Source organism: Oryza brachyantha, chromosome 10, assembly GCF_000231095.2.
Source record: "Oryza brachyantha chromosome 10, ObraRS2, whole genome shotgun sequence".
Lineage (NCBI taxonomy): Eukaryota > Viridiplantae > Streptophyta > Magnoliopsida > Poales > Poaceae > Oryza > Oryza brachyantha.
In genome coordinates this window covers 15,248,192-15,267,790 of record NC_023172.2, presented here as the reverse complement: position 1 = coordinate 15,267,790, position 19,599 = coordinate 15,248,192, and the positions used below count along the sequence as shown (strand labels likewise).

Here is a 19,599-nt window from a genome sequence, read left to right as displayed (position 1 = left end):
TGAAACATACTTGGACTCATTCTAAACATGTTGTAGCATTTTTTTTCCTATCCCCCAGCTTGCCATGAACCCATTCCAAACCAGTCAATGCAGGTTACCTATACTTAGTCAAATGCTTGTCAATGTGGATGGCATATTGGTACATATAATACACGAAACCGTCTTCATCATCATCCATAAAATCTGAGATTAACTCTTCGAAATCATCATCCCAAGGATCTGAGATGAACTCTTCGAAATCATCCCAAGGATCAGGTCGATTGCTAGCTTCCACTGATGAAGGAACGTCCTGTCGAAACAAACAGCAAATTAAATGAGTCATTCATCACAGAAGAAATGCAAGTGACTCTCACCCATGCACCAAATATTACAAATCAGCACGAACGTGAGGTTCATCAAACTTACTATGATTATGTTATTAATAAACCACACATGAGACACATAGTTCAAACACACAGACATACACCATACACTACAAGCAAACGACAACATTACTACAGAAACCGAAAATAGATGAGGTCTAGTTGCTGTCCTCGGCATATTTCTTGATGATGATCATCCTTCCTTCAGGCTCGGTGTCAATGAACAAGTCCATCACACTTTCTTTCTTGACGATCTCCACAACACCCGGGAACAACGTGGGGGTTCCCGTGGAGTTACACCACACTCCCTTGCCAGCCTGTTCACCAGTTTAACCTTCGCCTCAAGAGCCTTACGTTTTTGCTGGATGGGCTCTTCCCTTTCCTGCCACAGCCTCTGCAGCACGCACAGTTTGTTCCTTGCAATTTTGTTGTACTCCCCCATTATGTTGTTCATTGCCCTGACTGCTGGACTACTCTTCGACCTTTTGCTAGGCCTTGAAGCTGCGGTGCTCGTGCTGCTGGCCCTCTTGTTGCCAGGGTTGAGAGGGGTCAACGGGCCATCTTGCTCATCGGCATTGGCGTCGTCCGAGCTATTGCACTCAATAGGCTCATCGGCAGTAGCAACCAAAGATGTGGAACCATCCACAGCAACTCCTTCAAACATTCTGTCCATTGCAAGAGATGCAAATCGTGAAAAATAAATCTTGGTGACAACCTACTAGCCTACTACCAGCTGCACAACTTTGATATGCAACTGGCTAACAAGTCACCGCACTTGTTCGTGCCAGTATCATATCCTTTGAAACAGAACATGAATATAAACAATATAGAAATTCTACTAGTGTGTGTAAAACAGTTGATTGCAATCTAACAAACGAATCTCATATAGCAGTGTGCGTTAACGCATCAATGAAAGAAGCACGCAGAAGAGCCATTCCTTCAATGGACGCAACAAAACGGATCAATGTAGGTGAGCTTACTGACCATTCACACAGGATTAGGGTTGCTGCCATGGCGGCTGCAGTGTGTGACTGGCTAATTAGCCACCGAGCACAGGCTCAGAACGATACCACAAGAGTTCGAGGACCTCGACCGTATAAACAAACAAACAGATAGAGGTCCATACGGAAGAGTAGTAGTTACAAAGGAGAAAACCTTCGAGCTGTCCGACGAAGAGTTTAGCGGCGCGGCTCGGGCCTGGGCGGCGGCGACGGCGGCCGCGCGCCGATGCCGGGGCGACGGCGATGGGGAAGGCGAGAGCGCGCCGGCACGGCGGTGGCGGCGGCGTCACCGGACGGGGGTATGGAGTGTGGTACTGTGGTGACGAGTCTGTGACTCTGTGCAGGTGTTTAGGGTTTTAATGTTTATCAGTTAAATGGGCCAAAGGCCCGAGAATCTCTTCCTGACCCACTGCAGCAAACGCGCACACACCCTTTTTCCGGTTTTTCTGTTTTTACGTGCTTCTTAAATTACTAGAACGTATGTTTTCTAGAAAAAACTCCTATGAAAAAGTTCCTTTCAGAAAACATATCAACCTATTTTTTGTTTTTATTTAATTAATCATGCGCTAATCTGTTCGTTTCCTACTGGATGTTAGGAGAGAAGTTTCCAGCTCCCGCTGAACGGACCTTATTTAGGGTATCTTCCAATTCTAACTTAACTGGAGTCGGAGTTATGCCAAACGGTACATATTTTAATTTTTTTAGAACGGAGTTGACGGAGCTGCTGCTGAAAAATGAACTACAGGGGTGAAGCTGGGTTTTTTGCGCTCCACAGCTCCACTCCATGCCAAAAGACCCACTACCCTTTATTATTTTATTGTAATTACTTGAATCTGCTACTCATACTACTGTATATTATTAGTAAATATTTATATTGTGTGTTAACTATCATATAGTATTTTATAACCATATAGTAGTATTGTTGAAGTTCAAATGAAAAATAATCAGTATTTAATTACATGAAAAGAAACATAATTAAATCATGGTTTAATCATGACTACACATAATCCGCAAGGCTATTATTGTCAATCTACTTCGTATTCTCTTTTTTAGGAGTTCTGAAGCAGACTAAGCTAGTCAAACAGTTTTGATCTACTCTCCGGCTCTCAAAAAACAGCTTTCACTGGAGTTAAAGTTTGAAGATAGATCGAAGTCTAACAAACGGGCCCTTATTCCCTCCGGCTCCGGTTATTAACAAAATAACAACCCGTTATACCTTGCACCAAAGATTATAAAAAGAAGAATCGACACTAGAAGCATACAAAGCCAAACTTAAGCATAAACAAAATCAGATTGTCACAAGCTAACAGTTTAACAGCAGTAACACAACAGCATCACAATCAGACAGTAAGCTACTATTAGCAATGCCAGTTCCTGCCCGAGCATTTCCACGAACACAAGGTGGACACCAACTCCAGCCAACAGACGAGAGTAGAAGTTAGCAATTGCCTCGACTCCCGGCCGCCGCCATGGCTGCCTGGGGCGGTCACTTGGTTGCCGCCGCAGCGGCAGCCTCCTGCCGCTGCTCCTGCGTGAGGGGGCGGCGGAACAGCATGATGTGTGGCTCCGGCCGGTGGATCGCGTAGTGCACCCACCCGCGGCTCTGCTGCACGCCGATCGCACGCCACTCGTTCTGCAAACAACGCCCGCACCAGACGATGATCGAGCAAACAAACAAACGCGATTTGCGTTTGGAGGTGGTTGGAGGTTACCTCGGAGAGGAGGCGGTTCTTGGGGAGGAGCTTGGCGACGTCGGGTGGAAGGACAACGTGCCTGCGCCGCACCGGGCCAGAACTCAGGGTTTCTCAGCAGAGAGAGCACGAGATGATTGAACTAAAGAAGACGGGATTCTCATCTACCTGTACTCGTAGGTGTCGTCGAAGTACTTGTCGGAGTACTGGATCTGCCCCATGTCCACCACCACTCCACTTCTTGATCAACCAACTTCTCTGCAACAAAATCCCCCAAAATCTACATAAAAATCCATGTCTAAATGAGACCACAAGGTCAAGACAAAGAGAAAAAGAAGTGGATTCCCGGTTTCCCGCGGGTGCTCACCGCCGGAGAGGACGCGGCGGAAGCAGCAGCGGGTCGCGGTGATGGAGATCGATCGCCCAGCCGCAGCCGCGCAGCCGCAGCCGCAGGAGACAAGGAGTGCTGAAAAAATGGGGGAGATCGACTAGTTGGGATATGGCCTGTTGGGCTGGAAATTACAACTGGGCCGTTCTTGTTACAACTACTACTGGACTTTTAGTTTTGTAGTAGCAATGGTGAGGCCCAACACAGTCCACTGAAATTGGAGGCAGCGATTGAACTCAAGGCCCATTATCCTTCCTCCACCTTAATAGGCCTTTTCTTAGTGTGGTGATGATGTGATCTAGGCAAAAACAATGGAGAGAAGAAAACCAAATCGAACGTGAACTGAGGTGTCAAAATGGGCAACATCATTTTATCCCTCCACTACTCTAGCTTGCTCAACATTTTGAGATCATTTTGGGCATGTTCGATCGACATAAACTCGCGATTTTTCTCGTCAGCAAAACTGCAGTAATGAGTTTTTCTCCTCAACCCTGTATTTAGCAGCAGCTATGTATCGCATATCGTACATCATTTCGTTCATAAATCGATTAAGAATCAGTAGGTCTGCTTGTGCCTTGTACGTACCTGCCGTTGAAACGGTATGGTTTAGATTATTTACCTTGCAAGTCAATGACTGAGCGAAAGTACTGTCATTATATCCTGTGGTGTGACAGGTTGTTAAACCCAGCTTCGATCACTGTAATTAACCAAACAAGATATAGTAATTAAACAGCACGATTACTGTAGCCGCCTAGGTACGAAGCTATTCTTAGCATATCTACACACATACGCCCGATTAATTAACTGTTGCTGGATTACTGCAACTGTGGAGGATCGCGAACCAATCAACAGCGAGTTAATATGAATATACCTTCACATTTGCATCGGCATTCACGCAGCTAGAGCTAGCTCACCATGGAAACTGACGTAGCCTGCACTTCAACCATCGCTTCTCCTCTCCTCGATGTTGCAGCGCAGGGGGCTCTCGAGTCAACGCCTCGCGAGCATGAACAGGTGATGCAATGGACGGTGTAGTGAACAGCTTGCAAGTTGCAAAACCCCAACCAGAGTCTCTCCGGGTGGCTGTTTCTTCACCCTTAATCCACTCTCAATCCCTTTAATTTCCCTTTTGCTGCTCGTACTAGTACAGCTTTAGTGTAATTAAGCTTCACCTTAACCACCAGCCTGTAAACACATTCACTAGCTGATCATACTTTACTATTCAAGCCTGCTGATCATTTTGAATGAAACTGAGGAGCTTAGCAATTGAGTTGAGATGAAGCTTAATGGAGACATGGATTGGGCCATGCACTGAAATGGAGGAGACACTGAAAGCCAGATATTCATGGATGCAGACATCGAACAATTAGAGCAAGTTCAATAGTATAGCCAACTACTGGCTCCAATTCATCTATAGCCAATCTTATAGTCAATGCATACAATAGTTAGCTATAAAATATCGATACATGGTCCCATATGTCATACAAATATTTTGTTTTGGAGTCCGTGTACAGCTGGCTATAAATTAATAGCACACTTCTCTTCTCTCCCCTCTCATCTTTTTAAAATATTCTTATAGTTGACTTATATCCTGCTATTGTACCTGCTCTAGCAGAACTATTATAGCTTAGCTGACAATAAAGTGGCATGCAGGCAACGTACTAATCATGTATATACGGTTGGGATGGGTTGGGCGTACAGAGCCGTGCAATCGTGGGCATTAAATATTTCTGTTTTGGCTTGATTTCTAATCATCCCTAACTGCTTTCCTGTCAACGAGACAGACGGCATGCTTGGTTTGCAGTCGACGAACACCCAGCGCAGTATCAACGTATTCATTCAAGCACGCATTTGCATTGACGTCCGGACATGTAGCGGCACAGTCCGCGGAAAAATGGGGCACGTACAGCAGAAAGAGTGAAGCGGGAGCATGTAGGTCAACCTACCCAACTGTGTGAGCATTTCCATCAAATGTAGTGCCGTTTATATGGATGAATATACTAATACCAACCTGACAGTAAAGACAAATTAATGTGCTCATATAATATGTACGAAAGTTATAAAACCAATAAAATTACACAGTACGTGATTAACATTGTTAAGAAGCAGCTAAGCAGTTATATATGTCTGACATCTTTTTCCCCGGGGGGGAATTAACCTTTTAGGCGAGTGCAATTGTAAAACATTTTAGGTGAATAACAATAACATAATCACATAAAATAAGATATCTTGTCCGTGAAAGGTAAATTAGTTATTAATTGTTATAAATTTAAAAAATAGAAGCGTGTGTCTTTCTCGTGATCCCAGCCTTAATTAGCCTACATGTATATGTATGGTCAGATCATTTATATATGCATATGCTCTACTATAATCTACTATGTCGATGGCACAAATATAATGGTAGGGGATAACTGTTAATTGACTAGCTCGAGTGCTGGACGGCCTTGCATTGGAGTAGGTCATATCTTATATGTATCAGCAAAAAACACTGCGGATGCCATAGGTTTCTGGCTGGGAAGACATGCAGGGAAAAGTCATGCATGCATGATCCATGCTAGAAGCAATTCTGCAAGGGCAAGCATGCATGTGCCAACGCAGTGTGTGAGGGACGCCAATGCAAGGTGATCGATCGATCAGTAGTATTGAAGTAGTACTTGCACATCAATTAAATCCCTTTACCTACACGATAAACCCTCTACCCGTCTTAAAGGTTCACCCAACTGAAAGCACATTTTGGCAGCTTTTTCTTGCAAAGCAAAGCTGGTACGTGTACGTACTGCCGGCATAGCATAATAGCACCTTAGCATCTTGTTCTCGGAAAGTAGGGTGACTAATCAAGGCCAGAACATGTAGTGCAGCTTGCTAATTAGTACTAGGGTGAAGTTAATATGCATGCTAACCTAAATATCTTCTATTTTACACGTACCTACTAGTTTTTTCCTCCCCGAAAAACCTTGTTTTCACATGCATTATATACTACCAAGCTAACTAGTCTCATCTCTTCGTTTCTACTCATATGCAAAATTTTATTTTTTAATTCCTAAATTTAGAGTAGATTTTATGGTTTTTATCATATTTCATTTTACAGCCTTAGCTTTTAGATAGTTAAGAACATTTATATAGTTTTAGTCCCAATTTATTTTCTTATTTACAAATATATGGTTTAATTTTTTTCCTAGATAAACCAAACCCTCATCACCAGCATATCGAAAAGCTTATCATAGACTTAGACTCATAGTTAGAGATAGTATTAGATTTTGGTTTTGGGGGGGGGGGGGGGGGGGGGGGGGTTGGCTGTGGGGAAAAATTAATTCTTCCGGCCTACGGCATGGACCTAACTTAACAACGCAACGGCTTCATCCCTGTATAGTCATATGCTGGTCGAAGGACACAACACTGCACATACAAGTGATCAATCGAGCCGGCCTAGAGGAAACAACGTTACAATTCAATACTCGGCAACCACCATGAAAGCTACTGCATGCATGCATTCCCGTGTTTAAAGGCGAACTGCTTCTTGTTGTATATATGAAAACCAGCGCTACATATTGCAGGTTGCAGTATATATGTTGATAAGAAATAAATTAAGCATCTTGCAGTGCACTCCTACTAGATAGTACGATACCTACATCTACATGCACACGTATGCTAAACATATATTTGATGCTACACATAGCTAGTTTCACTCCGTCTTCTTTAGCCAAAGACATTTTTTACCCCATCAAGTTAATTGCATACTCCAGTGTAAATTGGTCAGTCTGCCGGCTGGAAAAATTACTGCTACTGCCTAGACAAATTTATACACCGGCCGCCGGTTAGCTAGCTAGCTTGTTCTAACTGCGAGACAAAAAATCCCCAACGGGTGGACCAAAGCTAAGCCGTAGCACAGCGCTGCGTCATGCACATGTACCACCAAGTACTGTACGGTTAAATTAGCATGTCAAGTTAGCATTGGCCCGGCCGGCCGGGAAATTTAGGCGGTTTTTATATGGCAAAATTTTTTGGTAGTGATGTCACATTGGACGTTTGACCGGATATAGGAATGGGTTTTCGGATACGAATAAAATAACGAATTTCACAGCTCGGCTGGAAACCGCGAGACGAATCTTTTGAGCCTAATTATGTCGTCATTAGCACATATTTGTTACTGTAGCAATTATGGCTAATCATGGACTAATTAGTCTCAAAAAATTTGTCTCGTGATTTCTCCCATAACTGTGTAATTAGTTTTTTTGGTTCATCTATGTTTAATGCTTAATTTAGATGTCCAAAGATTCGATATGATGTTTTGGAGAAACTTTTTGGGAACTAAACAAGCCTTAACTCGTCTGTTCATATTTCATGCATGTGTTCTCGTAGGAGTAGTAGTACTCCAGTATATGCACACGCAAGCTAGGGGAGCTAGGCCAGTACAGCAGAGAGTAGCAGACACTGTCACAGTGTTCAGTGGAGGCAAGCAATGCTGCAAAGCAGGCTTGCACAGAGAGAGAGGGTAGCCAGCCAGCCATGGCGAAACGAGGCAGAAACGAGGACCAGCTTGAGCTCGTCGTCTCGCCTCGCCTCGCCGCGCCTGGGGTTACGTTGCTGGCCGGCCATGTGACGACGTGGGCCGGCGAGGAAGGAAGGGAACAAGTAGCTAGATAGCCCTACGGACGCTAGCTGTAATATATATCGGGGAGTAATATTGCCAGGCCCACACCTTTGGAAGACAACTGCTTTCCCATCCATCCCCGAAATCATTGAGGGCTGCGATACATGCAGGCAAAAACACACAGATATCTCTCGTGCATTCTCTGGTAAAAACGACGTCTCTCGCATGGCCATGCATGCATGGATTTGGAAGCCAAGTGATGGTAATATGTATCGACATGTATGTGAATGTGTGAACGAAAGCTAGATTGTCTGGTCGGCAGGCCATTGATGCTGATCCACTCGATATTGACACGGTTGCTTATGCAGTACTGTAACTACTCGCTAATGCCTTTTGCTTTCGACGGTGATCTATACGTATGCAGATGCACTACTACTGCAAATGAAACATGTAGGTGATCGCAAGGTAATTAAATGGCGTTCATCTCAAATAATTTTAGATTTTTACAGATAATCTGAATCTACGAGAGTTCTAGGAGGATTGGAACGACTGAATTAACTACTAGCACAAAATTTAAAAATTGCTTGGTAGAAACTAGATAATGAATTTTTATATAGAAGGTTTTTACATTAACACCTATATCTGACGATAAGAAAAGAAAATAAGGTACTAGTGATGCCAAAAAAATTTGTTAGGCATAGATAGTTGATTAGCAGAAACGAGGATAGCCGGTGCGTTTAGCTAGCGCTCGTAGCAGGAGCAGATGGTACGGTGGTGGGCGCTGGAGTAGACAGGGACTTGAGGCGAGAGGGCAAATGATGGGTAGCTCGCGCTCACGTCGGCAGGGCGGGGGTAGTGCACTGGAGTAGTATATGGTTGGCTGGCGCTGGTGCCCGGCCGCCAACCGACACGTGGCAGAGGTACGGCAGGGGCCCTGCGAAAGCAACCGCCACGTGATGCCCAGCAGGGCTGTGTCAGAGAGGAGAAAGCCCCCCCGCTCCGCCCGCCACTCCGCTCCGGTCGCCATCCCGGCCTCCCTCCCCCTGCCTGCCTGCCTAATCAAACGGAGCCTCCGGAGCGGTGCGTTTGCGTTGCGCTGCTGCGCCTGCGAAGTTTCCAACCGACACCCCCGCCCGCGATCTAACGACGGACGATACGCTACGCACGCACCACGGCTAGCTAGGCTGGCGCGCGTCGTGTTTGGGAGCAGACCGGGCCGCGCGCCGGCGGGGGATTCAGTTAACTAATGGCCGGCCCTCGTGGGCTCTGCTGATGCGCGCGATTAGTTAGTTAATCGCGGGGCACTAGCGCTGCACGTACTCCTACCTGCTGCTGCTACGGCGACGAGCGGGCGGAGGCGGAGGCGGAGTCACGTGTATGGAGGTGCGCGGGGGGCAGGCGCAACTGCGTAAGCACGAGTGGGCACGTGCCGCGGGGATTCCGTCCCCGGGGACCCCCCCCCCCCCCCCCCGCGCGCCTCGGGATCCTCGTCGCCCTCACGTGATTCGATGCCGTTGCCACACACCACCACTTCTCCATACCGCTTCCTCCCTCCCTTCTACGTTGGCCGCTGCTGCTGCGGTGCTGCCTGTCTCATCTCACGCAGCGACCTCACACATGACGGACGGGCGGCGAACGGGAACGGGTTGCGGTGGGTGTGTATGATAATCGAACGCGACTTCTCCTAGCTGCAGAACAACTGAATGACAAGTGGCTGTGGCTGGCCGGCCGGCCTGTGCATTATCTGGTTCTCGGATACCGTGCCATGTACTGCCGCTTTGCTGCTGCCAGACATTCAGTTACTACTGGTATATATGCGTGATGGTGTGACGTCCGATACGATCGAGCTGCATGGCATGCATATTGCTGGTTCTGTTTTTACAGTAACCCAGGATCCAGCGGTAGCGACATCCAGCTTCACTCCAAGTGTTTTGCCTGCATGTCTGCAAGTACGTACTAGCAAGGATCGATGAAGTGAAACTTCATATCCAAACCTTTATTGCCACAACACAAACTAACGACTTAGCTCTGCACATACAATATGAGAAGTGCATGTTCCTGAGGAATAACACACTCCCATTTCTGTCGATATAATGTTTGAATACTTTTACCATTTTTATTACAGCTTTGTTTGGCTCCACTGTAACCATTCAATCTAGTAACCACCATTAGCATACCATATATATTACTTGTATGAGCAAAGACGTGCGCCGCAACTAGTCCGTTGTCAAGAAGCTAAGACAACTGATCACATAAACTTCCAATGTTAACCATTTGAAAGAGAAGAAGATTTCGAATATTTGGATTTTTTTATTGTTATTTGAGGGTATAATTAACTGAATTACTTAGTAAGTGGTAAAAATATTGCTTTAAAAAAATTAGATGAGAAACATAGATATAGAAATGTTTGGCATGAAGTACACTATTTAGCAGCTTGTAAACTACGCTGATAAAAATCCATATATAACCTATCATCTATCTCAAACCCAACTTAACTTATGCTATTATAGGTGTGCCTGCTGTTGGTCGCTCTCTCCTTCGATTGCAGTAGATGAGGGTTGTTAATTGGCAGCGGGGGGAAAAAGGACTCAAAATTGTGGTCCTCTGGTCGTACACAAGTGAAGGGGAGGTGTACAGCTAGCAAACGATATCGTACATTTCCGTGTCCATGACAAGACAACAGCAGGCTGCTCCACCTCCAACCCTGTGGTCCTTCATGTGGTCACAAAATGGCAACCATCCCATCCATCATCAATTAAGCTATATGACCATATCCACCGTTTATTATGCAAATGTCTCATGTTTTTGGGCCCATATATACATCATTGGGATTCTCATTGGCTTTTGGAAGAGGATGGTTCTAATCATGACTAATGAGAAAATAACTTAGAAATTAATAAAACATATTTTGGAAAATCGTCGATATTGATGAAGGTGTGTATAGACAAAATAAAATTTTATCATTAAGGGCAGTGGTCCTTTGGTTATATATACATGCAGATTAGTTGAAGGAAAAGGCATATCCGACATGTCACCCTTATACATGTGTTATTAATTGGAGTGCCACAATAGTTGCTTCTCTTGTCACAAAGCAACTTGGAAAAGGACCCTCGGCAAGCTCAACTGCTCAAGTAGGTCATGACAGATCCTTGATCACCCAAGTATATAATTTACTTTAACATGTCAGTAATTAACTGTTTGAGCCAGTCGAACAATGTATGTTAGATCGTGATGTTTTGCTACAGTGCAATGTGCAGGCATGCCCTTATCCGGCCCCAAAGCCCCGTTTTATAGCCACTAACTACGACGTCAAACTCCATTATCAATTCTGGCTCATCCAAGTTGTCGCTCATTCAGAGAAAATGAAAGAAAGGGATTTCTTTTTAAAAAATCCTGTGGAGATAGCTCAGATGCTTTTTACCACTATTGAAGTAACTTATGGTATCAAAAATATTAGTGTAAAATTTTAGTATCTTAAGATACCTTGTACCTTAAAATACTAGATTTTCACACTAAAAAATATGGTATCTTGATATACTTTTTTGGTGATGGTAAAAAAAGTCATAGCTCAGATATATACTCTCTCCATCAAAAAAAAATATTTTTAACCGACTTCACACATATCAATAGAAAACCATAGAGCCTAAAATATCATTTACTTTTTAAACTTTAATATAATTATTTCCATTTTTTCGAATCACAAGATATATGCCTTCCCCTTCCTAAAACCTGTAAATATATTCTTCCTGTGATTGAGGGAACAAGTTTGGAAATGAAATCGTACAGGCACATCTTAAAAAGAGATTATTAGGAACAATTTAGGTAGCAACAAGAGCGAGAGAGTACGGAGGAAGGGTAAGGAATGGCCAAAGAGGCGTCCACGTCTCGGACCGGAGGCTGGGATGCAGCATGCAGGGCGCATGGTTGCGCGGTGGCGCCGGCACGGCTTAATTTCCCGTAGAATGCCCTAGCTAGCGATGGACAGAGAGATGGATGGTAGGCAAAGAGGACAACATGCATGCACGACGTTTTCACCGCGCGGCGAAGCCACTCGCGTGATGTCAGCGCGCATGCAGTACGTACGGTGGCCGGCCGGCTTCGCGAGACAGAAAATAGCATACACAGACAATGACACTGGTGATGTCTTGCAAAAATAGCATATATACCATCTGTCCTAAAATATATGCATTTGTATGTTATTTAACTAAAAAAGAAATAATAATATATATCTTAGTAAATATGAGATAAACTGCGTAGGATGTTAGTTGAGATCATAAAGTAGAATTTTTTTAGAACACATTACAACAATGGCGAGCACAGACGTCTCGCTGTCGATAGGTACGTCACTTACCACTGAAAGCACAGAGTCGTTAAAAAGTCTATCAATGAAAGCGCAAAACCGTTAGAATCTTGAAATATTCACTTCTATAAAAAGGTAAATCCAGGACCTAAAGTGTTACTAAAACACTTGTAACCACTAGGCTACAGGCCATTTCATATAAAATAGCAAAAAATTTATTGATTATGGGATAATTTATGTGATAAGTGGTATCAAAATAATATTAAAATAGTTATATTTAGATATAGGATAGAAACTCCAAAAATAAATAAATAGGATAGGCCTGATACTGCTACTGCAGTAACGCCACTGTACGTACCTCCACTGCATGGGCGCTCCATGCACCACCATGCCTTGTGTGGATAACGTGCATGGTCGAGAGCGTCTCTCTCCCCGTCTCCTCACGCTGTCTCTGCAATCCGCATACCTTGTCGTTGTGAATGGATTGGGGAGAGAGAGAGAAGCATTGGCCATTGGCCATTGGGGAACGGTGAAGAAGAGAGAGAGTAAAGAAAAAAGGATTTGAGAGGATGAAATGCAGAAAAGTAAACGCAGGGGAGGGGAGGGGAGGGGAGGGGAGGGGAGCGTGGCAGGGGGTCCCTCATGCATGAGCGCCGACACTCCACGTTGCCTTGACGTCAACCCGCTCGCGCGCGCCCTTTACCTGCGGTAACTACCACCGCAACCGGCGTCCGTCCCGGCCCCACGCGCCACCCATCCGCAGCGCACGCCAACCAATCCCATCACCAATGGCCACCGCCACATTCTCACCTCACCTCACCTCACCTCACCTCATCATTGATTACTGCGCGCGTCAAGTGCTAGTGGTACCATACCACCACAGCACCCAGCAGCAGAGTTGCAGTGCCATCTTCACAAGTGAAAGTGACTGCCTTCCGGTATAGAAATAGCTGTGCTCGGTCTGCAGTAACTTTATCACGTACCCTAACCCGGGTCAGCACAGCGCCACTTCTCCGAATCCTGATGATCAGATCAAGGCCACGAAAGCAACTGCCCATGTAACACTGTGCACCAATCTGGCAATCTCCCCCTTATCTGCGAACTCATCGGCTCATCTCTCATTTTCCACTCCTGTGTAGTTACTCGTCCCATCTCTCCGCTGCTCCTAATACTTATATACCAAATTTTGATTTTTAATATTAAATTTAGAGTTAATTTTCAGATTTTTTTACCTATATTTATTTTTTAACATTTATATTTTAAATCATTAGAATGTGTTATAAAAATTTTATTTATAGATTATTTTCTATTTAAAAATATACCGTTTGGGACTATCGCCGGTGCTTCTATCAACCCATGTGTCATGTGTGTTCCTTCACAGGAGCAGGCTAGTCACTGAAAGGTGGGCCATGCGGACTCATCTTGATAGTATAATGTGGGTAGCTACCCTAGGTATACTCGCATTCCACATGGAAAACTAGTAGAACTGCTAGAAAGGGTACCGGGTGCATATAGGATCCTAGCTATAGCTAGCTGTCTGGCTATAGGTATCCTTTTGGAGTTTTGACCAGACCCGTTTAGAGTGTCAATTGAGCAAGCTGTGGTCAAGCTGAGACAGCTCACTCCAAGCTCGCTTGCTCGCTAGTTAGCTGTATAATGTATCTATTAACACAGAATCGTAATGTGCCTTAGCGCTTTAAGCATGTGATTACGGTGTGATCGTTCGTAGTGGCACACCATTTCTTTTCTCTTGGGCGAATATGTATGTAACCCACGCACGCACTCGTGATCAGCTCTAAGATTTTGACTCCCACAAACATATATCCCAATTGTTTTTATATTTAACAGGGTCTACGGGTAGAATTTTAATTAATTTATAGAAACACAATTGCATTCTACATAATTAAGTTATCGGTGTCGATTATTTTCTCGTTCCATGAGTAACACGGTAATTTAAAAAGTTAAGGATCATTTTGAGATGGAGGGTACCACTACCACTTCTCACCAAATGATAGTGCACACACAGCAGTCTCTGACATGTTTGTTAGGGGATGCAAAGTGTGATCGTCGTCATCCGTGAAATGAAGGACGCCATAGATAGGACCAGCCAATGGTTTGGCAGGCAGACCAAAATGGAGCTATCCAATAGAGGGGAAGCACAACTGGTACGTTGAACTTTAAAACAAGTGTCTAAAGTTAATAATTACTACTGTTAGGTTATAAAAAAAAAGCTGACTAGTTACTGGTGTCACCTAAAGGTTACTACCACTCCCTACTCCACGAGAGGGGCCAGCGCGTTAAACGACAGCTTCGCATCATTAGCTCACGTATCAATATTCCGTGTGTCAGGCGCACCATGTGTCAACATGTCCAATGTCGGGTGGTCATTTCAACTCCATCTTGCTGCTGCTGCTACCTCTCGGTTAACTTCTTCCGGTAGGAACCTCCCATGCATTACTGCATTCACCACGTGCCAGTAGGCCTTTTACCGTACGTACGTAGTACGTACACCTAACATGTACGTGCGTACACACTTACAACGTGTGCCCCTCCTACGGCAGTGTGCTGTGTAACCTCGATCAACATGCATGCGTCATTGTTCTCAAAAAAACATGCATGCGTCATTTACGATCATAGCAAGTTCAACTCTGTTTGGAGAGTTTCTAGTAGCTGACTTTGATATATAATGTCTAGCTTCCAAACACTCTGAAATTTTACTCGAGTCAAACTATAAAAATCACTTATATTTATATGCATCAAAATCAAAATACTGACCAGCAAAACCGAATTCAGAGTACTCTTCATCGAACTGTTTTCAAAATCTTCCACTCTCGGACATAAGGCAGTCATACCACTATAGGATGAACAGATATATAGATACGTGGTACGGCTTACCAATGTACTTGAGGAAACCAAATGGGCGATTGTTTAGCTTGTTCATAGAAAAAAATTAAATTAAACAACATATTTACAAACATAAAAATAATTTATAAATAAAACATTTATATACATACTCTTAGCGATCTAAAAACAAAAGCTGTTAAATAAATATAGGTGTAAAACCCTTAAAATCAACTCTAAAATTAAGATTGAAAAACTAAAAATTTAGCTTATAAATATAAATAGAACCGAAAAGATAAGCGTGCAGACACGTGGTGGTGGCGCTAGAAGGCCTTCTACGTTAGTTACCAATCGATCCCATCACGGCATGTGCGGAGTCGTCACCGCACGAATATAACCACAGGCAAGGCAAGGCAGGCAGCCGCTGGGGACGTAGTAATTGGCCTGTGGCCTATATAAAGAAAGATTCCCCCTCTCCAGGGCCAGCCAGCCAGCCCCCAGGCCACACTGCCCACTGCCAAAACCCACAAGTGTCACAAGTCCACACGCACGACGTTCACGTACATACACGTACGTTTCGCTGCGAACCGATGAGGCAGGAGTGAGTGAGTACGTCTATCTCAACCGGTGCCCTCCTCACCGGAGAATTGGCCAGCCAGCCACTCATACCATCACGCATTTCGGACGGTGAACGATGGATGGATGTATCATGGATGGGAAATGTTTTGGGACAAAATTAAACTTGGGTGGTTAACAAATTTCTCCGGCGAGGGGCCGGCCCGCCGTGGCAGGACCCGGCCTCTTCCTCCTTGGCGACGAGACGCTGTAGCTAGGTGTAGCATTCATTTCGGCCGGGGGGCCAGGATGCTTCGGCGTCCGTTTTTCCATGGACACTCACGCAGGCTACAGCTCATGGAGTCACGTGCTCGTGTGCATGCATTGCGGTTAAAGTAACGGGGGGGGGGGGGGGATTTCTTTACAAGTAGCAGCAGCTGATCCCTCGCTCTTTTGTTTCTTTTGCTGGACGAAAACAATACTAGTAGTAGTAGTTCTAGCGATATGGTTTTAAGTAATTTTTAGATGCTCCCGACTTATGCGTGGTGAAAAGATTAAGCAGCAGAGCAGAGTGCTTTGCTGGAAGTAATGGATGAGAGAGAGAGGGAGGGAGGAGAGAGGTGCAACTGGTGGAGCATCCATCTGAATATGGGTGGGGAGGATGGATGCAGTGCATGGGGCACGTTGGGGGCCTGCTTCTGTGCTGGGTGGGTTGCAGCAGCTTCCTTCCTCTTCCTTCTCTCTGCAGCTGCGACGGACGACGCTAATTCTATACTACTACCACATTAGCATTACCACCACCACCCCCACCCCTCCCTGCTAATTAATCGCTCCGCCACCCCTTAATTGGACAGCTTTTGTCAAACATTGTTTTTGTGCACACACATGTAGCAGTACTCTGCTCGTACCACTCCACTGCTACTGCTACTGATCTCTCTCTCTCACACACACACACACACTGCCACTCCCCTCTTTCTCTCTCCTCCCCCCACTCTATATTAATTACTTCACAGCAACCCTTCCTGTTACTGGTGAGCGACTGGAGCTCTTCAAAGCCCAGCACTATTTCTCCTCCTCCTTCCTCCAAGCGTCCATCTCGTCCTCCCTCCCTCCTTTCATCACACTCTCACTACTACCAGCTTCAATCTCACACTCTCACTCACCTAGCTAGCAAAGGCAGATAGATAGATAGCTAGTTAGCTCGTACCGCGCGCAGCATCGGCGATCAAACGGGCAGTACGTAAGTAGTTGCACTGCCCCCGTTTCAAGAGAGTTTCCACCGCCCGGGCGGGCTGCTGGTGTGTTTGCCAATTCAGTTTTAAGAACGTGTGTGCGTGGTTCGTACGGGGCAAGTGGCCGGCTCGGGATGGCGTCGGAGTGGGAAATGGCCATGGGCGTCGACCTCGGCATGGGGATGAGCACGTACCACAACGCGTCCGGGATCACGACCGCCGCGCCGATGATGGGGCACCACGGCGGCGGCGGTGGCGGCGGGTATGGGGCCTCGCACCACCACCATTACTACGGGATGCCGCCGTCGACGGGCGACGCCATGCGCGTCGACGAGCTTCTCGACCTCTCCAACACTCCCGGCGCCCACGACTTCTTCCCTGCAGCCTCCGCCGCGGCGGGTGACAACGGGCACCACCACCACCACATCGGCGCTATGGGCGAGCCGTCGGGCGCCACGTCGTCCGATCACCAGACTTCGATGCTCTCCTTCGCCGACGACTTCTACATACCCGTAAGCACCAGATAATTCGAGATCGCCACTTGCATATGCATCCATGCAGATATGCATTGTGAATTTTGCATATGTATAGTTTTGAGTGGTTAATTTTGATGCTTGGTGAGATCAAATGGTTTGAGCTGAACAATGGCGATGGATGTGTGTGCATGGGGTTCAGACGGAGGAAGCTGCCGAGCTGGAGTGGCTATCCAAGTTCGTCGACGACTCCTACTCCGACTTGCCGAATTACCAGTCGTCCGCGCATGCGGCAATGGCGGCGGCGGCGGCTGCTTCCGCGGCCAACAACGGTGGCGGCAGCTCGGCTGGTCAAGACAGCTGTCTCACGGCGGCGCCTGGCCGCGGCGCGCGTAGCAAGAGGTCGCGCGCGACGGCCGCGGCCGCCGCCGCGTGGCACTCCCTCGTCCCACGCCCGGCGTCCCAGTCGTCGCCGTCATCGTCCTGCTCGTCGTCCGACTTCCCGTCCTCTAACAAGCCGGCTCGGCCGAACGGCTCCAGCGGCAGCCGCGGCAAGAAGAGCCCCGGCCCCGCGGGGGCGGAGGTGGGCATGGAGGCCGGCGTGCGGCGGTGCACACACTGCGCGTCGGAGAAGACGCCGCAGTGGCGGACGGGGCCACTGGGCCCCAAGACGCTCTGCAACGCGTGCGGCGTGAGGTTCAAGTCCGGTCGGCTGATGCCGGAGTACAGGCCGGCGGCTAGCCCGACCTTCGTGCTGACCCAGCACTCCAACTCCCACCGCAAGGTCATGGAGCTGCGTCGCCAGAAGGAGCTCCTCATCATCCGCGGCAGCCACCGCGACGCCGCTGCCGCCGCCGCAGCTGCCGCCGCAGGATCCGCCGCCGCGGCCGGGAGGCCGGAGCTCATGTTCCGCGACTACGGCGTGTGCTGATCAAACCGCGCGCGGCGGACGATCGACTGGAGCAGCACATCGCATGCATGGATGGATGCATGCACGTACACACGCACGCGCACTCGCGGGCTTAGATCCTTTTGCGAAATTCTCCCGTCTCCCTCTTGTTTATTTTCCTCTCCCTTTTTTTCTCCTTATTCCAGATATTTTCAATGCTTTTTGTCAATTAATTTGTTGGTACCTACTGCTGCTACTACCTCCCTTGCAAGTTCTTCTTCCTCCATGAGAGATCAATCAATTCTGTTGGTATAACTATGATTGTGATTAGCCGTACGTCCACACACAAAGGCAGGCAAGGCAATGCATGCTTAAAATCAAACAAAGGACGATTGTGATTAGCCTGGGCGATTAGTTGTCGCACGTACGTAGTACGATCGCCTGCGTCTCCCGTTCGTTCGTTCGTTCTCGATCTCTTTGCATGATTTTTCGTTATTTTTTTCTGGTGGATGAATTCTCTCTCGATCTTTGCTATTCGTAGTAGTACCAACCAGCAGTACTTGAGCCATTTCGTTGCGGCTTAAAGAGAAAATTATGAGGGAGAAAAAAATATTAGCGGTAGGTCAAGGATTTTAATGGGTGAAAAAGAAAGACGCGAGGTAAGCGGGAATGGTGGTGGTGGTGGGTGGGGCAGCACGTGACTTGGCTCTATCATGGCCTTTTTGGCAGGGGAAAGAGTGGGCAATGGTCCGGTCACGTGACGGTGCTCCCCTTCCCCTTCCTTCCTCCTGCATGCATGCCGTGTCCTTCTCTCCTCACTTATTCTCTCTTTCTTTCTGCCTTGGTGGGGCTAGAAGCTGCTCCTACTGCTCCTTCCGATTCATGTATAAGATTTTTTAGTTTTCGTTCATTTAAGTTAGATTAATTATTTTTTTGTTTTTTGAAGTTTAGGCAGTATTTTTTAAAAAGTTTCTATATATAAGTTTATTATCTTAAATTTACATAGCATTTTTTAAAATTTATAATAGTTAATTATATCATTTATAGTATTATACAAGTATAAGAAAATCATATAATCATTCATTTTTTATTGGACAAAAGAGCGCAACTTTGGTCATGTATATATTCATCTGGATGTTAATGTGTGTGTATATATTAATAAATAAACATAAGCAAGACCTAAAGAAAATTTTACAATGTAAAATAAAGTGAGCTGCTGCTTATGAGAAAGTTAGAAAAAGGTAAAAGGAGCGAGAGCTGGGTGTTGGCCATGGAG

The 19,599-nt window shown here is 46.1% G+C and overlaps 2 protein-coding genes and 1 long non-coding RNA gene across 4 annotated transcripts; 1 reads left to right on the top strand and 2 right to left on the bottom strand.

Moving 5' to 3' along the window:
- Positions 1 to 391: 391 nt before the first annotated feature.
- On the bottom strand, positions 392 to 1,690 carry LOC107305113. The gene is made up of 2 exons (XR_001551205.2): positions 1,518 to 1,690; positions 392 to 1,027 (listed from the first exon to the last, which is right to left on the bottom strand). It is a non-coding gene; the product is annotated as an uncharacterized LOC107305113 (long non-coding RNA).
- Positions 1,691 to 2,503: 813 nt separating this feature from the next.
- Positions 2,504 to 3,528, bottom strand: LOC102717468 (cyclin-dependent kinases regulatory subunit 1-like). 2 transcript variants are annotated; one of them, XM_040528406.1, is made up of 4 exons: positions 3,422 to 3,521; positions 3,223 to 3,334; positions 3,076 to 3,136; positions 2,504 to 2,996 (listed from the first exon to the last, which is right to left on the bottom strand). In XM_040528406.1, the coding sequence occupies exons 2-4, from the start codon at positions 3,273 to 3,275 to the stop codon at positions 2,850 to 2,852; spliced, it is 261 nt and encodes an 86-aa protein (XP_040384340.1). In that variant the 5' UTR covers positions 3,276 to 3,334; positions 3,422 to 3,521; the 3' UTR covers positions 2,504 to 2,849. The 2 variants fall into 2 exon arrangements, with proteins under 2 accessions (XP_040384340.1, XP_015697077.2); XM_015841591.2 differs by having other exon boundaries at positions 2,505 to 2,996; positions 3,223 to 3,312; positions 3,422 to 3,528.
- Positions 3,529 to 16,770: 13,242 nt separating this feature from the next.
- LOC102717188 (GATA transcription factor 2-like) lies at positions 16,771 to 18,687 on the top strand. Its single transcript, XM_015841590.2, has 2 exons — positions 16,771 to 17,473; positions 17,637 to 18,687. Exons 1-2 carry the CDS (start codon positions 17,096 to 17,098, stop codon positions 18,363 to 18,365), a joined length of 1,107 nt encoding a protein of 368 aa, XP_015697076.2. The 5' UTR covers positions 16,771 to 17,095; the 3' UTR covers positions 18,366 to 18,687.
- Positions 18,688 to 19,599: the final 912 nt, after the last annotated feature.